The sequence below is a fragment of the Podarcis vaucheri genome (genome assembly GCF_965113315.1).
Source record: "Podarcis vaucheri genome assembly, chromosome: 4".
In the NCBI taxonomy this organism is placed as follows: domain Eukaryota; kingdom Metazoa; phylum Chordata; class Lepidosauria; order Squamata; family Lacertidae; genus Podarcis; species Podarcis vaucheri.
This window is the reverse complement of record NC_138762.1, coordinates 69,650,330-69,671,342: the sequence shown is the minus strand read 5'-3', so window position 1 is coordinate 69,671,342 and position 21,013 is coordinate 69,650,330. Positions and strand designations below refer to the sequence as shown.

Sequence of the window (21,013 nt, the reverse complement as noted above, 5' to 3'; positions counted from 1 at the left end):
TCGTAGCACCTTAAAAAGCTAACAAATGTATTGTGGCATAGGTTTTCATGGTCTGCTTCATCAGAAGCTTGAAGTGTCATCTTAAATTGGCAAGCATATATGCACATTGGGAGAGAGATGTCAGAGGAGGAAGGAACAGTCAGGTTCCATTCCTTTCCCCTTTTTGCATGGGTCTCCTGTCCTCAGACCACTCTGTTTCAAGCATGGTATACAAATGTTTAAAAGAAAAAATGTTTATTATGTAGCTTTTTCGTGTGAAAAATGTTTTAAGAAGTAAAATATTTTGGGGGCTTTAAAATAGATAAAAAAGAGTGTCTGTAACAAAATAGCTATTATGGGATGGCATAACACAAAACTAGAGAGACAGTCACCCCTGACAACCTTATGCTTACAGTGGGAAGTCAGCTTTGTCCTGGTACCCATTGTGCAGATTTTACACACACACACACACAGAGAGAGAGAGAGAGAGAGAGAGAGAGAGAGAGGGAGGGAGAGTGTCTAATAGCAACAGTACCACAAAAAGTATAGAAGGCAACCTCACTACACTATCATTTCACAGAAATAACTTGCTTTTCAGAAGGACTCAATCCTGAGAGTTTGGGGCACCTGTCCCAAGACACCAGTTAAAGCCTTCCCAGGCACCATGCACACCAGACTAGGGACACTTGTCCTAGCAACTCCAAGCAGCTATTACCAGTTGGAAAAAAGAAAAAATGTACAAGGCATCTGACTCAAACTACCTCACAGAACTTGGTTGGAGTGGGTGGGTTCAAAGAAGTAGCTCAACCTGTCTGTACATTAACCCATGAAGGTGCAAGACCAGATGAGTTTGCTCAAGATACAGACCTCCCAGATTCCTCCTGCACCCCTCGTGTCAGAGGAAAATGATGTGTATAAGGAACTGTGAAGGCTAGCTTGAAAACAAAATAGTTAACACTATTTTACACCGTATCACAGCAATGGTGATAACAAACATCCTGGCATTGACAAGCTAATTGACACATGAATTGCAATAAAACAGTTCAAGCCATACTTCAAGCCATAACTGAATTGCCTCATAAATTGTAATTCAGCACACTAGTTTCCCACTGAAGCTGTTTTGTTTAATTAGGGCCAGTTACAGAGTGTCCTGAGAGGCAGAAAAGTTTTCCCACAGGCTTTTTGCAATTGCTATTTATGATATATTTGTGTCCCTTTGTTGCTTTGCAGAGACAGGCCTGCTGGTTCCATGTAGAATGCAGAAGAGCACACTGGCAGATGTTGGCAGATGTTACATTGGACAATGAGGGGGTTAATAAACTCCTGGAGTTACGGCTGACAGTATGACATCCTGTACTAGTGTTGTCTTGGTAGCTCAGGTTTTTCCCCAGGGTCTGCTTCTAACAGGTCTTAGATGGAGGCGTCCACCCAAGGCTTGTGAGAAGGAAGTATCATTGTCCAGATTAAGCTGTAGATTACTGAGGACACATCAGTAGACTCATCCAAAGCTTGCTGTGACATGTTTGTGAGGAATTCGGAAGTTAAAATTGCTTGCATAAACCAGGATTTGGATTCCATATTTGGAGCAGGTGATTCTGGTGAGGTGTCTGGTGATGTTGGAGGAGCTTCAGTTGGTGTAACCGGAGATCATGGGTAAGGTAGTTGAAGGTTGGTTTCCATCAGCTACCTGTGTCTTGACTCCTTGTCCTTCCTGATTTCTAAAATTGGGCAGGGAGGGGATTGTTGGTTGGGCTTCAAGAAGACGTTGGTCCCAGGTCATGGTAGTAATACTACTCCTGAAGAAATTGTGGATAACTATGACGTGACAGGGATTAGATGGTTAGATGCACTATAGTGGTTAGATGCACTCACTATAGCAACGTTAGAGGCGATACTCTCAATGGTATCTTTGTGGGAAATGTTAGCATAACGGCCTCAGCAGCCATAGTAGCTGGAATGGTGTTCCTGGGAGATTTTCAACAGGTTGTCATTTCCTTAGGATACTAATATCCTGTAGGAAACTTGGGACTACTGGTCACACACAGTTTTGAGTACATGCATGTGTTCACTTTTCATGGGTGATGTGCATACTTTTCACAGCTAAAAGACAGAAGCCATGATGCAGTATATACCTCTGTGCACAATATCAAGACTTGCCTGAATTTTATTTTTTGTAGAGTATATCTGTGGTGTGCTTAAACTAGTAACACATCTAATATAGATAAATAGATGTTTGTTATGTTTTCAACTCTGCATTTCATGACATAAAATGTTTTCTTTTGCTGAAAAATGGTTTATCTGCTGGTCTCATTCTCAAACAAACATAACCACACAATATTAATCATGTTGGCATGGAAGAAACTAAATGGCAACAGGAGGACAAACAGGAAACATTTAAGAATGGCCATATTAGCAGAGTCAAAGAGATGAACTACTCTTCTCTTTATATAAATTCCGCTTTTTGAAAAGTGGAAAACCTTAACATCCCTTACAAAATATGGTGGAAGATGTTAAAAACAGAATTTAAAAGTATGCCGGGCATGTCCAATACTACCGTAACACACCAGAGTAAAGTAGTTTAAATATAAATTGTACAGATACACACATCAATGCAACTCACTTTCAATGGCCATTTTGTCTAAAGCATCACTAGAACCTTTTGTGCAGTTCAGAATAAAAACAATTTTTTGTCCTCAGGCTTGTGAGCAGCAGTTGCCATGGAAGCAGGTTAATAACAGCTCAGTGATTTGCCCAGAGCTAACGGTGAACCTGGCTGCAGATTTAACACACTCACAAAAGGAGGCCAACTAAAAAAAAGAGAAAGAGAGGACTGAAAGTATTCTCTGGGGAAGGGTATAAAATGAAAGTGGATGTGTGCACACACACATGCACACACATTTTTTTTAAATAAGGAATACAAATAGAAGAAAAAGAACAAGAACCAACTATGGTGCATAAAGCACTGGGAAAAACTCATGCTTTTCGAGCACGGGCAACCCCTGCACAAAGGGGTGCTGTCAATAGTATAGAACCCATACTTGGAGGTGTAAGACTTGTCAGTGTGACAGCCCCTGTTCTGTGGGACAGTATCCCTGTTGGAATACAACAGGCAACCATTATTTGTACTTTGCAGAAACCACTGAAGACATTTTTTTGTTTCAATAAGCTTTACCAGCTGGGTGTATTGTTTTAGAACCTATCTTTTAAGTTGTTTGTTGTTTTGACTGTTTTCAAAGCTATTTTTAGTTATGCATGTCACCTGCAGATTCATGTGGATTCAAACAATAAATAAAAGTGATCCTGCACTATCGCCACCTACATGCTGTCTTAAAATGACTAGTGCTGTGAGTCTGGTCTCAAACACTATACTGGCACTTAGTAGAGCAGGGTAGAAATAAATTGTCATTATTTATCATTGTGTCAACAGAATAAAATGCAGAATGGATTCCCGCATTCACCTACAAATTCACCTATGAATACACACAGCCAAGTATTTATGGAGCATTCTTTACAAAGTGGGCAAAGCAACTCACCCATACTCGCCTTATTACCCAAAGCAACAAATGTTGTTCAGGAGAGGGGGGCTAGCCTGTGACTCTCCAGATACAGCTGCTGGATTGTTTGCAATTTTGGTTGTCGGCTTGTGTGTGTGTTTTCTGTTTGTTTTTGTAATTGTTTGTTTTCTTATTATTATTTGTCTGGATTTAAGTATTATAATATTATGCACCACCCTGGGAACCTTTGGGTCAAAGGGCGGAATGAAAATTCCACAGATATAGAAATGCAACTCTCATAATCCCTGATGGGATGTTGGCTTTTCTGGCTGAAGCCAATGGGAGTTGGAAGTCCAACAGCATTAGGGGGACCAAAAGTTACAGCCATTGGCTGTAAAGAGATTTGCCTTCCCAATTCTCCCAACACAGTTACACGGAGAACTATTTGGATGCTCTAAGCCACTATGGGTTGATTAGCATGTCAAGAAGAGTTCTAAATACCTCAGTCAAGATTGCTGCCCGCCTCTACTGGGAAAACCTTGAGTTACGCACTTGACATTTTCCAAACGTGTAAGAACATTTAACAGATCACTACCACACATCAAAACAATAAATGTACTGCCACACCAGAACAATCACACAATCTATGGTTTTATTTTTATTTATTTTTTAAAGTTTGCAACATTCCTGCAGGTTAAGAAGGTCTTAAAAATTCAAGAGCAAACAAAGCTTAATCTAACCAACAAATGGTTGGCCCTGAATGAATAGAAATACAGTGGTACCCCGCAAGACGAACGCCTCGCGAGACGAAAAACTCGCAAAACGAAAGGTTTTTCGTTTTCGAATTGCCTCGCAAGACGAATTTCCCTATGGGCTTGCTTCGCAAAACGAAGCTTGCCCCGGGGACAGCGGGTCTTCTCTTTTGAAGCAAGGGGCTGCGGGGAGATAGCAATCTCCCTGCAGCCCCTTGCTGCAAAAGACGTCGGGGGAAGCGGGGAAGCGGGGAAGCGAAGCGCTTCGCTTCCCGCTTCCCCCGGGCCTCTTCTGAAGCAAGGGGCTGGGGGGAGATCGCGATCTCCCTGCAGCCCCTTGCTGCAAAAGACGTCGGGGGAAGCGGGGAAGCGAAGCGCTTCGCTTCCCGCTTCCCCCGGACCTCTTCTGAAGCAAGGGGCTGCAGGGAGATGGCTTCTCCCGGTGCTCCGAAGCCGGGCGGGGGGGCAGGGGACACCTCCCGCTGCAGCGGGGACACCTTTTGAAGGCAGGCGGGGGGGAGCAAAGACTTTGGCCCCCCGCCCGCCTTCAGAAGAGGTCCAGGACCTCTTCTGAAGGCTGGCGGGGGGCAAAAGTCTTTGTCCCCCCTGCCTGCCTTCCCAGGGGCTTTTAAATCGCCCCGGACAGCGGAGAAGTCCTCCGCTGTCCGGGGCGATTTTAAAATGCCGCCCGACAGCATTTTAAGATCGCCCGGACAGCGGAGAAGTCCTCCGCTGTCCCGGGGTTTTTTTAAATGCTGGGGGTGGAAAGAAAAGCCCTTGTCCCCCCCCCAGCCTTCAGAAGAGGTCCGGGGACAGACTGTCCCCGGACCTGGTCTGAAGGCGGTTTCCCTAGGAACGCATTAATTGATTTTCAATGCATTCCTATGGGAAACCGTGCATCGCAAGACGAAAAAACCGCAAGATGAAGAGACTTGCGGAACGAATTAATTTCGTCTTGCGAGGCACCACTGTACTGAGTTTTGAAGTTCTAACTGGAGAATTCTTGTTTCACAAGCACCAATATAAATCTACAGTTTGTCATATGTGAAATGGTGTGTAGATTCTGTGGAACAGTGTATTAAACTACTGGCAGACCTTCAAACAGCTGGGAAAGGCGCTTTTCTCTAAGTTTAAATGAGAAGCTAGCCTTGGACTTGCCCTTGCCCCTTATGGAACACTATCTCTAGCCATGTATAAAATGCAATGCTTTAACTAGAAGTCTCTGTATTAAATAAAATAAATACTGTGAGCATGTGAATAAATGCTCTGCAGGAGTTTCAGACTGAAGAAACTTCCAACTTTACAACATGTTGAGGCCTGGCAGGAGGTGGCCTCAGGATGACTGAACCTCTCATTCTTCCCATCCCCTGAATCCCTTGCCTTCAATACACTTGCCAACTCAGCTCTCCAATTTTGTACCCAAGGATTAAGCCCTGTTCCTTCATCATTCCCAAATAATTGGTGCAGAACGGTTTGTGGCAGTATACGCAGAAAGACACTCAGAGGCAAAGGTAAAACAAGCAGTTTGTAAGAGCCATAAAGAACCAGCTGGGCATTCATTATCAGTTTGCTTTAAGCTATTTTTAAAATTGTATTTTTAAATGGCTGCAACCTGCCCTGGGACTTTATGGTGAAGGGCAGATAAGAAACTGAATGCATAACAAATAATAAGCAATATTTTTCTGGTTTTGAGCTATGCTGTCAAACAACTTTGCCAGAAAGGGAGAACATGGGAAGGGCATCCTATATTATGGGCTCACATTGAGTAAGTTTCGAACACTGATCTGGGGTACCAAGTTTGTCCAAGGTGACAAACAAAGGATAATGGTTGGAGAAAAATTAATACAGTACTATACATTTAAGGTCCTCATGATTAAACTAGCATGATTGATTGCAGGCTGGGGGAAGTTGGAAATCAGAAATGATTGCACACCATATACCTAAAGAAAATTTGTCCAGAAGCACAGGTGCTGCTTACAACAGTGGCCACAGAAGATGACTGCTTCATATTGGTGGACACATACCAATTCATTTAGATTTTCAAGCTTGTTGCAGGCCAAAGTTGTCGCAATTATCAGCTGTACACCTTCAAAACCAGTCATATCCATCTTTCCATTTTGATAGCAGCAATAATGCTTGTCTGCTGTCTCAAATCATGATAATGGGATCCTTCTTACAAACAATAAAGCAGCAAACACTGAGCTACATGCTTTTCCTATTTAACCTTTTCAGATAAATTTAGTGTGCCATGAAGCTGGCAGCTGATGACAAAGAGGGTTCTATTATAATAAGCTGAGAGAGAGAGAAGGACGTAGACTGGCCTGTAAAATGGAAGAAGCTGATCTAATGTTTGACATCAACACTGATTCAAGTCTAGCTGGTTTAGATCATCAAAAGTGCTCAAAATACAGCACTTGAGACAACATAAGCAAGAAGAGTCCTCTTGATCCATTCGCTTGAGATGAAAGTAGGACAATGTTACCCCTTCTGGGGTGGCAAGGCAAAGCTGAATAAGCCCTTCTGTGTTGTGTTTGAAAAGGTTAAATTATTTTGCAACACAAGGTACCGCGAAACATCAGGAGGAAATTTGCTGCTGAATTATCTTCCAACAAATTTATGTTTTCTGACATAGTCCTTTCAAAAGGAACTTCAAAGCTGCAGGTTTACTGTATTTTAAAGAGCTCCCAAACGTTTATCTAAAGAACAGTAAATTCAACAGCATATCCCATTGCTATGGTTAGTTTGATCACCAGGAAATTAAGGATTTTGGGCCCCAAAGCACTGAAAGGTATGGGGCCCTAACTCGCCACCTGTAACATATGGAAACGATTTGCGAAGCCTCTTGAGCAGTTCTGTCCACACAGCTTGCCTCTCTGTCCTAATCACAATACAGTCTCTGGATCCAAACCAAGATCTCACCTCTGTATGGCTTGCTCATTCTATGCCACTCTAACACCATGCCCTGCTCCTCAACCTCCCTCCTCTGCATAGTACCTTCTTGCATACTCAGTGTTTCCTCACTAAACATGTTCCCCTATTTTGCTGCCTTCCTTTCCATTCCTTACAGCCTTTAAAAAAACCAAAAGGGTTGGGATCCCATACCTGGCCAGTCCCACCCAAATTCCCATAACTTTCTCTCTTCCTCTACCATACACATCTCACAAATTCTGTTATTTCTCCCCTCTCATGCTCCCCTTCCTCTCCCTGCCCCAATATTCACCCATGCCAGCTTCTAGCCCAATTATCCTCTCCACCATATCCTACAATTCCTGGTGTGCCTCCTATATTGTCCCCTCAGCCACTGTTAACAACTGACCTGTGCCAAACATCGTACCTAGCGCGGGCTACGGCTGTTGCAGCCCTATCTGTACCTTAGGGCAGAAGGGAGATGCATAAATTGGTAGTGAAGCCATTTCATACACTGCCACTTCCAGCACATACATTCAACATGGGTGCTGTTTCCATGGGGCAAGGTAATTGATAGAATAGTTCCATCAGGCATCCAGGTATACTGTGCACAAAAAATATGCACATTTCTCTCTTTTTAAAACTGGGACTAGGTGGGAGAGAAATAGGAATAGTGTGTTGCTATGCTGTACATCTATTCAGCCAATATGTTACATTTATTATTGCTAATATTGCTCTGCCATGCTGTTGCCTGGTGCTCTCAGAACAAAGCCACACAGGAATAACATACAGAAAACTCAGTAGCAATCCAGAAATATCACTACTTTGTGGAAAGAGCTTGAGAAATAAGAGAGTTCACTAGTTTCCCCACATTTCCTAACTGCTTCTAGGATCAACTGCTAGAGAAGGAAGAAATAATAATAATTATTATTTTTGTTTTTAAGAAAGGAAAGTCAACTCAGAGCATTAGGAAGACGTAGGCTAAGTAATCTGAAAAGCCTTGAGCTGAAAATATTACTTTCCTGGGCTATACCACATCCTTTTGTTCCTCCACATGAAATACTTCTGTAAGGAGAAAATGGAACAAGTTGCCTTAGGTAAGTTTGCGGCTGGTGAGCCCCCCCCCCCCCGAAATAGCAGTACTAAGACTTAAGATAGATTTAGATGAGGTGCTGGGCTAATATAAATTCCTTCTTTGTGTGCAATTCTACCATTAAAAGGATTCTGCTACCTAATACTTGCTCCAACATATGCAGCGGCCACACACCAGTGACGCATCTATGTCTGTATGGCCTGGAAGGGAGCTGGTTGAGCAACTGCTATGCATGCAGAACATCCCAGGTTTAATCCCTGGCTAAGGCTGGGAAATACTGCTGTTTTCAACCCTGGAGAGCTTCTGCCTCTGGGTATAGACAAGATGAGCTCATAGTCTGACTCAGTTTAAGGCAGCTTCTTCCTATAGTCCACTGGCATGTAAATTCTGCATGCCTGAGTGCTGGTAGGCACATGGGTTAAGAAGCCCTTTAAAAGATGTGACAGCAGGCAGCCTGGAACCTTGTTTAATCAGGCCACATAACCCCAAACAATGATAATACAGTAGAACATCAAACTGGCTTTCAACCCACAGCTCTCAACTTCTTCAAAACACCTAATACTCAGAACCTGCTCCCACCAAAGAGAAATGCTTGAAATTGTGGGTTATGAAACAACAACAACAATATTGCTTCAAATAGCACCAACACTTGAAGGGTTCAGACAACCAGGAACCACATACTAAGAAACTGCATGGCACTAGTAACCACATCCAGTCCATCATTAGCACCTCTCAGTCTTGGTTTCCCAGTGTTGCCCTGTCCTCTGTTTTTCTCCCAGTCATCTATTGAAGTTGTCAGCATGTGACAGCAGCCACACCCTGAGAATGGCTTCAACTGGACGGCTAAACCAGGTGAGTGTAGCCGATAGGTCTCAAACCCTCAGTGAGTTAGAGACATCCCCTGCATGCAAAGACAAGTTAGGGTGGATTGAGAGGACGAGACCAATAGTAATTCCAGTGGTCAAGAAGGCAGTTGTAGAGGGAAATGAGGAGCAAATGAGGGTTAGGGATTAGAGAGGGGCAGTGGGTGTGGCTTGGGGAAAGTCTCAGGCCAGATAGAGAATCCTGTTTTAAAGTATATCACTAGAAAAGGGAAGCAAAAGGATTGTGGGATTCCTTCTCTCACACATGCTTAGGCATTGTATTTTATCATTATTTGCTGTTGGTTGTGTTTGATGGATAAGTCTGTCCTACCCAACTCCAGCCTTCCTAGCAAAGGACACAGAGACCATTCTAAGATCACAACAGTGTGCATTTCATAACAAAACATCAACACATTATCACAGAAGCCTCTCCCACAACTAGCTTCCAATTATATTCATTACAGAAATTACTAATATATGTAAGCAACCACTTTTCTGTCTGGGATGCCCAACAGATTTCAAGTGCTTCCATATTTGTTTTTATTTTAAAAAGCCTATCAGCTCAGTTCACAATACACGCCATGCCAAACCTGTATTAAGCAATAGCATTACTAAAATAATACAAAACATATATCCATAATATAAAAATCTGCAAAGACTCCCCCCCCCCCCACTTTCTTTTCTTTTTAAAGGATTTCCAATATATTTGAACAGGAGAATTCACTCAGGGACACTTCACTACATTACTTTTAGAACATGTGAGCGCATTGGGTCTTTTAGGAAAGTCAGACTGTAACATGGGAAGAAATACACCAATCTCTGTCAGTAAGCAAAAACAGAGCAATAAGGTAGAAGATTATCCAGAGGTCAACGCAGATAAATGTGTGTGTATTCCCTTTCACAAGCTACACCTTCAAACTCATTAAGGCACAGATGCGTTTTAAATTACCTTCAAAATAAATCTGTATTTAAAACTGAGGGGTATTTTGCCAACTTTCCTTACTTTGTAAGGATAGCTGACTATTATGTCAGTGTGGAAAAAAATGAAAAATACATTGACATGCGAGCCCTGCGCTCTGTTTCTAATCCATTCAAAAGTTTGTTTTTGAAAGAAGATCAAGGAGAAGATGACTCTGTGATGGAGACAATTTATTTAAGCCTAGCAAGAAACCCATCACATAAAAGAGATTGCTCACATTTGCAACTGAATGTTGAGTCTGAAAGAAAAAAGGAAGGAAATCTTTACAAGCTGAAGAATTTAAGAGACCCTGAATCAACAACTGTGTCAAACATTTTGCAGTCAAGAGCATACATCTAAAACCACTTCGGAGCTCTCTGCATCTGGAATTGGACAGAGCTTGTTCACTGCCTTTGGCTACTATAACATAACATAAAGCAGCTCCTTTGCATAGCTGTCAATGTTTCCCTTTTTAAAAAGGGAAATTCCCTTATTCTGAATAGGATTCCTTGCAAGAAAAGGGAAAAGTTGACAGCTATGGCTCCTTGGAAGTCCATGGACAATAGGCATCAATGAAATAAACCGGTTAACAGTGAAAGACTTGGCCTGTATGAGGGGATAATTCATGAAGGGCAGATTCTATACAATCTATGAGTAAAATGTCTACCCTGTTTGCCCAGCCTGGTATAAGTAGAGGTAGAGAGTGCTAGATAGAGTGGGAGCCCTAGCCAATGGGGGAAGAGAAAGGAGCTACTAGTAAGGAGCCCCCAGATGCCCTGCAAAGATCTGCCTACAGTTTCTCCCACCTGGAGCATGCATTGCTCCAGGTATGAAAAGAGGGAGGGCAAATAGGAAATTTGTGCAACTACCCAACCTTACTAATGGTAGGTGTTATGTACTGAAGTTCTCACCCTGGGCAAGCAGGGGGATACTGTAGATAGTTATGCAAATAAGGGATCGAAAGTGAAGTTCAGTGATTGGATAGTTTTAGAAAATTGTTACAGTTACATGGTACTGGAGTTCTATATAAGCAGGCTGACTGAACCCTTCAGCTCAGTTCTGTCCTGGCCTGGGAATGAACAAGAGCTGTTTGAAGAATCGCTGTGTCATCTAATATGTTCACCCACAACTTAACAGTAGGGTTGTCATATTTTTTGGGCCAAAGTTGTTGAATTTTTATTGCAACATCTAAAAAAGAGAGAGAGACGTTGTTGAGCTAATTTTAAGGGAATTTGCCAGAAATCTAGGTTTCCAACATGGGTTTCCATACGTCCAGATTTTCCAGGACATTTAAGCAATTCCCGCCCAGACACTGTTTCTGACTGCCATATTCCAGCTATGTCAGGGAAATTCCAGATGTATGGCAGCCCTAACTAATGGGCCTCAACACGATTTCAAAGGCAGATCTAAGGAATCGCCACTGGTTCAGTTGCACTGGGCGTGGAGCCTCTAGAATGCTGCAGCAGGAACCCCAACCATGAAATCCAATGGAAGGCAAGCGGCTGGTGGGTGGGGGCAGATTTTGGCGCTGGGCAGGCACCACTGAAATTTGAGACACCATGGTCCACCACTGATTCTTTGTTATAAGGAAAGCAAAGGGGAGCCAAATTCCAGCATTAGTTACCATCTATCCCTCCTGCAGTGGCTTTATAAGGTGCAACCCTGCTCCAGAGTATAACACCTACCCAGGGTAAGAACAGTGATTTTTACCAGCTGTTCCTCTCTGGTTCCTTCCTGAAGAGATTTTTTGCCAATTGACAAAATCTTCTTGCATAGGAGATGAGTACCTAGGTTGGGAGAATGCAGAAGACAGGCTGGGACCCTACTTACTGTCAAGGGTTTCTTACCTCCAATTGTTTTAACAATTGTAACAATGGAAAGGCTTGTTGTTTTAATTGGGCTGCTGAAACAAAAAAAAGCTTAGTGGAAAACCAGGTGTGCTTTTTGTGTGAAAAGGCTGAGAATGAGAGCCCCGTTCTAGGTTATGCTGCTCCCTTTGACTATGTAAACACTTGGCTGCTGTTGGTAGATGAAAAGAAAAACAAGTATATCTCACAAAACTGAAGTCTGTCCTCCACAATCTAGGATTTCTTTCTTATATCTTTTCAGCTGAGGCAGTGATCTCACATATCTCAAAATGTACCCCAAAGCCACAATCAATAATAAAGCAAGCATTGACTGTGATGGAGCTATTTTTCTAGGCTTAAAAAATCTAGACCATCTGCTTTTTATTACTGATGGAAGAGACAGTTCGCAGATCCGTGTTATTTATCTGCATCTGATTACTGACATCTCAGTACAAAATATCTACTGAACTGTACATCCAGTTGACCAATAGCCTACTGTAGCTTTTAAGCTGCCCAGAAAACAAGACTAAGCACAACAAAACTTCATTAGACGGTCAGTGACACACTGATATTATTTGTCTTCTCGTTTTGCTTTCTCAGATCCAGTTTAAAATTTATCCTTGCTATCTTACTATACATTCTTACTGGTTGCTTAAACTAAGACATTTTCACCCTCCAAGCACTGCTTAGAAATGCTAATAAGTGAGTGAAATAGAAATGCCTTAAATAAAATGAAATAAATAACATGTTTCATGCCAGCTGTAAAAAAAATGCTTGTAAAATATGAGTGCCATAGCAAATCAGCAGGCAGAGAACTTTATGCATTACTGCTAGAAAGCTTATATTCTGATCTTCAGGCCTGCTTGTTCACTAAGGATGATAAAAGAATCTGGAAGGGGGGAAATTATGAAAGAGCATATGGTGCAAATTAAATATGAAAGTTTGCTTTTAGCAAGGAGGAAGGCCATGGTCAAAAATGCCTTCAGATGAGACATTCAAAACCACTATATATTTTAAATATGGAACCTTTCCCAACCTGGTGACCTGCAGCTGTTGTTGAAATATGGCTCCTATCGCCTATAATTGTTGGCTATGCTGACTGGGACTTATGGGCATTTGAGCCCAACAATGACAATAGGGAGCAGAGTTAGCACTGGCTGCTATGAAGGATACCTAACTCACAACCTCTCCACAGAAACTACCAGTCACTGAACCAATGATGAAACAGCCCAAAGAAACAAGTATGAGTGCAAATTAAGTCTAAGGTGTAAATAAATAAAGTCTAAAGTAGGATATATTACTCTCTTGAGAACCACAGAAGTCAAATGTCTGGACTGCAAAGGATATGTGGAAGACCATTTGACTTCTTGTATATGGGCAGTTTTAAAGATTATTCTGAGCAGCCAGGTAAGTGATGCAAAAGATGTCTTACTCTGAAAAACAGTTCTGAACAAATGCTTTGAAACAGACAACAAAAAAACCTGTCAAGTGAGAATCAGAAAACATCAGCATATATATTTAGGAACATTTTTGCTACAGCTAGGAAAATGACTATTATGGTGCTATCATATTTAAATTCTCCAGTTAAGATATTAGACCCCCCAGGCTTTTATTTACCTTGAATCCCCAAAGGACTAACATTGCCTCTCAATGCTGGCACATGATGGTACTGGTGTAGCCTTGAATTCCTGTACATCCATTGGTACCTGCCAATTTCCATTTCTGGTCTGGTGATCACTGCCAATTTTAGGTGGTAAAAAGTCAGTGTCTCCAGCAAAGTTCAGTTTTACTTTAAGTACTTTTATTCAATTCAGATTTACTATAAAGAAAGCAGGAAAGGGAGCAAGAATGCAGAAATTTATGCTGAGATTTCGTAACAGAAGCCAGCCACACCCACACACCAATCAGAAGAAGGGGGAGAAATAACTAGCATTAGATTCTAGGGGCTGCAATTATTAGTAGAATTTAGGAAGCCTGCTAGATTCCTCAGATAACATATAAATCCGCATGTTGACATATCAGTAGCATCCAGTACTCTAGAGCAGCCTCCCCCAACCTGGTTCACTCCACACTTTTTGGATAACATCTCCCATCTGCTGGCTGGTTGGGGCTGATAGGAGTTGGAGGGCAAAAGGTTGGGGAAAGCTGTTCTCAAGTCATTTTTATGGCATTTCCACCCTTTATCACATGCATTCCTCTGTTCCCTTCTTTACTGGCAGCGAGCCATTCTATAGCTGATAGATTACAGCAAACTTTTCTATCCTAATTGTGGGAAACCACATTTACTATTTTTAACTTTTCACTAAACCCAGCAGAGCAAGATTATCATTCCCAGATGGAGTGAGGGGAAAAAAATATCAAAGCACAATTTCAACTGTTGCAGTATTACACAGTTAGCATCTTGAGAAAACAAGTAGATAAGGCAAAGCTGTAGCATATTGTGCAAAATTGTTCGAGGTTACACTGGCAAGTTCCTTTGATAATTTGATAGCATGCTATTTATTAGAGTAATAGAAGTTAGGGATGAAGAAATCTCTCTTTTTCATTCTTCCTGTCTTAAATGCAGTTCTTTACCTTTCTGAATCAGTATAGAAATTCACCAGCACTTTAGTGCAAATTTCTCCTATTAAACACGTTTTTGTATGCAGTTTTAATATGCACATTTATGCTAACAATTTTCCCCATATATAATGCATATTTGTATGCTACGTTATTTGCAGAAATATATGCATTTTTATGTACGCTTTCCCTAACATGCATTTTTGTACACATTGCAAAATTCAGAAAAGTTATGTTTCAGTTATGTTTGAGAGCATGAATTAGGTAGTTTCCCATTTAATGCTAACGAAATCAAATTTCTTCTCTTTCCCTAATAGCAATGAAATCAACGAAAAAAACATGAAATATAAATATTACAAAAAATCTAAATGCTGATTTAGAAGTTAAAAAATAATTTATGATTTACAAATTAAGCCAAAGTTTTATGCATTATCTTCAGCAAGTCCCCCTCTTCATACTCCTTGGAGTTGTCAAACAGTAACTAATAACATGCAGTACTTTATATTCTACTAGGAAGCAACATCTAAGTGCCCAGAACGTTGGGAAGATGCTTTTGATAAACACCACCAAGGCATTTCATTATCAGGTGTTTTTAATTGTGAAGAGAACAACACAAGACGGATCCTTTCCTCAAATCCACTGTTGTTCTTTAGTATTTGGTTCCATATTCTTAAGACATTAAAATTTTATTAAGGAGCATGCAACAGGTTTTATGGAGAAATGGGACCCAAACTCTCCAAATGGTATTACTTCTGCACAATGTCTGTTCATTACTATGGGGTTTAAGTGGAAATCCCACTCAAATGAAAAAAGTTGTGAAATCACCAGTGCAGTGTTTATGGAGTATGCTTTAAATATTCTATTCAGGCTTTTCCAAGTCTTCTTGCAAATCAATCTTGAGTTCAGTTTGGTTTTGAGGCAACTAAACTGCTTCAGATTTCCCTGGAGAATAAAAAGCAAATCAACCCGGTTGCAGCTATATAACCACAAAATTAAAAGAAATGTTTGTGGGTTTCAAGTGGAAGTGAATTCTTTTGCATCTGCACCCATCTCATCATAAAGCCAATGCTGATTCTATAAATAACCTGAGTCCTTGCAGCAAAAATCTAAGGAGTTTAACCACCATGGACTAAGTTATTTTTGATCCATACACTTTTTATATCTGTCTAAGAAAAAGATCCTCTCTTAGATAGCTAATTATCAACATTTCCTTGAGCATATGTCTATGTTATTCAGCTGTAGCTGTTTCTGCTTAATGCACAATCAGTCTTCTGTCTTTAGGCCCACAATGGACGCCACAGCAGCTGACCATGATCTCAAAGAAGAAAATGGCTGATCATTCGCAGCATTTTTTTTTAATTTTTTTTTTTTTTTGCATATATGGGTTATGCAGTTGTCTCTCTGTGTGAGCTTTGTAAGTATGCTTCTTCAAACTGCTTCCACATTAGAGTCCTTTAGTATTACTGGGGCACTGCTTCTTCACAAATTGCTGGAGGAAGAATCAAAATGGAGGTTCCTCACAGGATTAAAACATAGCACTATGTTAACTAGCATTTCTATCATGCCTGCTCACAAGTAAGTTCCATTCAGCCCTGCCAGCTTTATATATAGTTTATTGCTTACAAGTTCAGCCTCTGTTATTGCTTCCTATTGATCCCAGCTGGGGGTTAGTGAGCAGTTACTCCTTGAATAGCCTCTCTGAATTGCCCTGATGTCAGTTTATGTTCCCACCAAAGGGAACACTTTAATTACTTATTTCCTTTCTCCTTTCATTTTTAATAGTGAAATGGTACTTATTCATTTCTCGACGTGAACAGAAACTAACATTCAGAGCATCTATTCAACGGGCAATTACTCATTAAGTCCTTCAGACTGGGATCAACAGGAAGCAATTACACAGGAAGAACCTGAAAAAAGGAAGTGTTTAATTTAAAGGTGCAAAAGCCCTGGAAAAATCTTAATAATGCTTTGTGTATCCACACTTGATAGGCTGGAGCTGCCATTGCATTGTATTGCAGGAAAATTAGTCATAATTTATCAGATTGTGGAGCAGGAGACATAGGAGGAAAACATGGAGAACACTGCAGTGATCTAACAACAACCTGTGTACTCTCTCTCTCTCTCTCTCTCTCTCTCACACACACACACGGAACGGTCAAGCTTTGTTCACTCTTTCTTTTCTTTCTTTCTTTTTTACACAACATCCAGATTACGTTCAAACGTGAGTGAACAGGAGATAATAATCCCAGAGAAAAAGGGCTAACCATGGAAGCAACCTGCAGTTCCTTCCCTTTCTTAAAGACACTTTTATGGCCTGGAGAATTGTAGTTTTTCCTTGAGGAAACTAGTGACCAGTACAGCACAATTAAGAGGCATTACTCTTCTCTAGATGGGATGGGGTAATCTAAAGTGGAAACACGGTGTACTATTACTTAACCACCCTTGTACAGCTTTATTTTAAACAAATGATTTTTAATATGTTCTTGGCCTGTGGCAGGACATATGGGCAGACTCAGTGCTAACACAAGGCTACACCTGCACCCTTCCATCACTTGCTGGGAAAAGACTCCTGCACCAGAGCAAGAAGATCATACTAGGTACGTCCATGAACAGGGGTCATGGAAGAGGAAGAGATGAAGGTGCCATTAACACAAACCTGTGCCCCACAGTCCTAGCCTCTTGCTAGTTGCACCTCTTGGGACCTGTTGCAAGGGCCTCTCTCTCTCTGTACACAAAGAGTAAATAAATGTCACGTTTTAACAGCATGCCGCAGAGGGTTATGCTGCAACAGCTAAAGCCTTCCATAAGAATATTACTTAGATTATGTAAGCGTATTGACTTCATTAACATTTCCCTCTGCAAATTATTTGAACCCCTCTGATCTAAGCAATCTCCTCTTGTATGACTGCTTTTCCGGATACAATCCATGCATGCAGAAAAGCAGCGATGCTTTGGGGAAGCTCAACTCTTATCACCAGGTGATGCCCCAGCATGGCTGAACAGATGGCTGACAGCACCAATCACATGTGATGGAAGGGGTCTGAATCCTTCTCCTGTCCTCCCAAACAGGTGCTTTGTACTGTCAAAGCAGACAAACACCAGCCATCTGTTTGGCAGAAGTGACCTTCGAGCATAGAAGCATGTGCAGACCACCACTGCACTCTCTAACGTTTGGCCCGTGTCTTTCTTCAGTCACCTCTAGAAGCGTGATCTGTGCATGAATACCCATTTCTACCTATCACCCTTGTTAGATCATGATGATGCCATTTTTACTGTCACCATTTTTGTCATTCCATGGCTCTGTGCCTACCTACATCATTGCAACTAGGTGCAACCTATAAATCATAGGCCCCTCTGACAGGTGCAGAGAAACAATACATGATAAGTTGAAGTTATAAAGGTAAAGGTAAAGGGACTCCTGACCATTAGGTCCAGTCGTGACCGACTCTGGGGTTGCAGCGCTCATCTTGCTTTACTGGCCGAGGAAGCCGATGTACAGCTTCCGGGTCATGTGGCCAGCATGACTAAGCTGCTTCTGGTGAACCAGAGCAGCACACGGAAACACCGTTTACCTTCCTGCCAGAGAGGTACCTATTTATCTACTTGCACTTTGACGTGCTTTTGAACTGCTAGGTTGGCAGGAGCAGGGACCAAGCAACAAAAGCTCACCCCTTCGTGGGGGTTCGAGCCGCCGACCTTCTGATCGGCAAGTCCTAGGCTCTGTGGTTTAACCCACAGCGCCACCCACGTCCCTTAAAGGGACCCCTGACCATAAGTTGAAGTTATAGCATCCCTCAAATCAAGAATTCTGTGTGAACCTGAATATGACTGGGGAGGTGTTCATTTCATTGGAGAGGGCAGATCCAGGTATCCATCAATTTGCACACACGGAGCTGTCCATAAAACTAAAATGAAGTGGCATAGCCTTTGCAGGGCATGGGAGCTGTGTTCATCAACGCTCACATGCCTGTGAATAATTGCTAAACCTGGAAGAATTGGTTTTGATTTATTTATTTATTTTGCCATACTTGTACAAATTATGTAACTAATCCCATTCTCCAAAGATGAGCATTCACCAAGTTTATTAAACACTGTAAGGATCAGGTAAATTTGCAATTTCTATCCCCAATCTAAACCATAGTTTCTGACATATCTGGCTTCCGTGCTGTCACACAATATGCCACAAATCCTAAGTAAGTATTGAAAGCTTAATAAACCTTAAAATACAAGTAACTTTATATGGTGCCAGTGACCTACAGTAAAATGTAAAACACATAGGAAGCCAACAGTATGATTGGGCATGAACAGTATCCTACCTGTGACTGCTGGTGAGCAGAAGTAGCTGGAGTTAATTCCAACATTGAAACTGATCTCAAATATATACACACTTAAAAGTGCTTGTACTATGTAAGCCTACAATTTAGATTCCTGAAAACTCTGATTTTATTTCTTTTTTTCACCACCATTTCAGATTTACCGTATTTTTAATGGCAATGCACCTTCCACTTGAAATATCTCAGCAATTTCTCACAGGAAGGTCAATAGTCAAATGTTGAAGTCCTTCTAATATGCATGTCTTCTCAGAAGTAAGTACCACTGAGTTCAATGGTGTGTACTCCCAAGGAAGTTATTATGGCACTGCAGCCTAAAAGTGCATTTTTTGTGTTCAGTTTTTTCTTGCTTGCTGTAAAAAACAAGCATCATTTCATACATTACTCAAATATAGCAATTCTTTTGGGATTTGCTTTTTAAATCTACCATAACCTTATAGCCAGTTTGCTCTGGACATCTGCAATAAATCTTGTATGACATGTTTCTACTGTGCTTTACTTATTGGGATAGTATCCCCGCCCCAAATTAATACAAACATCTTGTCTGTGTTAATATGTATCTGGGTGCATTTCCTCCTTCTCTGCTGATATAAAATGGCATTCATTTTACCCATTTATTCCATCTCAGTAAATCCGCCTATCCCCATCCTCACTTTTTGATTTAATTTAATGCCTGCAAGATAAACCCTGTCATTTACAATAATTTATAAACCTTCAGCTTTAAATGCACTCAATCTGTCTTGCAGCCTGTAAAATATCTGCTCAACATTTCCACGGACAATGTTCATAGCCTATTCCTTTGATATTTGATAATCGGAATAAAGCAGCATATTAACAAGAGTGTCACACAGTTTCACCAATTAAAAGAACAGCAAATGCCACAATGGCTCCTCTCCAGAGAAGCCTTAAGGATACTGCAAATCACACTGTGTAGTTTTTTGGCTAATCTTTTTTCATACAGTTCTAGAGATTTATTGTATAAGACATACTTAGTTCGAAACGTATTTTAATTACACATTCACCAAAAACTAAACGTCAAGAACTCAAGTATTTAAAAACATTTTACAGTACATTAGAATGAAAAATTAGATGCACTATTGTGCCACTTCAGATGTAAACCACCATGGGCATATAACCATCATGTTAATGGCACCCAAGTCCCATTGATTTCAATGACACCTAAAGTTGGTCATAACTATAATTTCATGTTGATTTCAATGGGACCAAAGTGTAAGTAACTTGCTCTGGTATCCGATGTATTCACTCTGTGAGCTAATCTTTACAGCTATGGATTCCTTCTATGAGAGTAGGTTATTGCTGTTCAACAATTCAAGAAAAGCATTATTATTTTTTGTAGAAACACTGATGTGCGTTTCTAGAATGTTACAAAAAGGATGATAGATCAACTGCACTTTTTTTTTTTGAAAATCAATTGCAGAATTCTTATGGGTGTGGACAGAAGAAGATTTCACTCAAAATGTACCAACAATTATTTCAATCACCTCGACACTTGAATCTTTATTTGCATACAAGGGGATGTTTAAAATAATCAAAATGATATATTTTAACAGTGACAAGTGTGCGGATATTTCCTTGTTCAATATCTGACATTTCGATAACACACCAACAATTGCTTCATAGAGATGACCAATGAAAAAATATGCCACAATTTAAGACAGGTTTTCTCTTAAATGGACGTAATTACATTTTTTAAAGTCATGTTATTAAGAAAACATTTGCATTCCTTTTAAAAAAATCTAGGGATTCTGATACAGGTTTTAACAGTGTGAAAGGGTTTGTGTATTGAATTTTTTCTCCATATTAAGTTCCCATGGTGTGTCATACACCTGAAAGCAGTACAAAATTCTTATGTGTCTTGTAAATAATACTGCCAAGGGGATTGGAAAAACAACCCACAGTAATATCCATAAAGGTCCTTGGGTGTTAAATACTACAAACAAAATCTAAAACACCATCCAAAGAAATTATGCGTATCTAAATTCTATTCTAAAAAATTGAAGAGGAAAAAAACCTGACAGGATTTCAAAGCCTAGTAAAATGCTCACATACTCTTAATTTCAGTTAGGAATGTCTCCGAAATAGCCATTTAGAAATGTAAATAATTTTTAAAAATACTAATAATACCCAAAGCATAAATAGTGAGAGTCTGGTCTGAGTTTTAGGTGAGGGGAGCTATTCATATTTTATTTATCTTTGTAAACCTAACCCA

The 21,013-nt window shown here is 40.7% G+C and overlaps 1 protein-coding gene across 6 annotated transcripts in view; it reads right to left on the bottom strand.

The window, feature by feature from the left end:
* The window catches only part of GPM6B (glycoprotein M6B), a 103,590-nt gene that overhangs the window by 16,319 nt on the left and 66,258 nt on the right, over nucleotides 1–21,013 (bottom strand). For 4 of the 6 annotated variants that reach the window (XM_082220905.1, XM_082220907.1, XM_082220904.1 and 1 more), the window contains exon 2: nucleotides 13,511–13,630. The exons of the other annotated variants lie outside the window; for them this stretch is intronic. In XM_082220905.1, coding sequence (XP_082077031.1) covers nucleotides 13,511–13,630 — 120 coding nt within the window. The remainder of the gene's footprint in view (nucleotides 1–13,510; nucleotides 13,631–21,013) is intronic. 6 annotated transcript variants of the gene reach the window in all.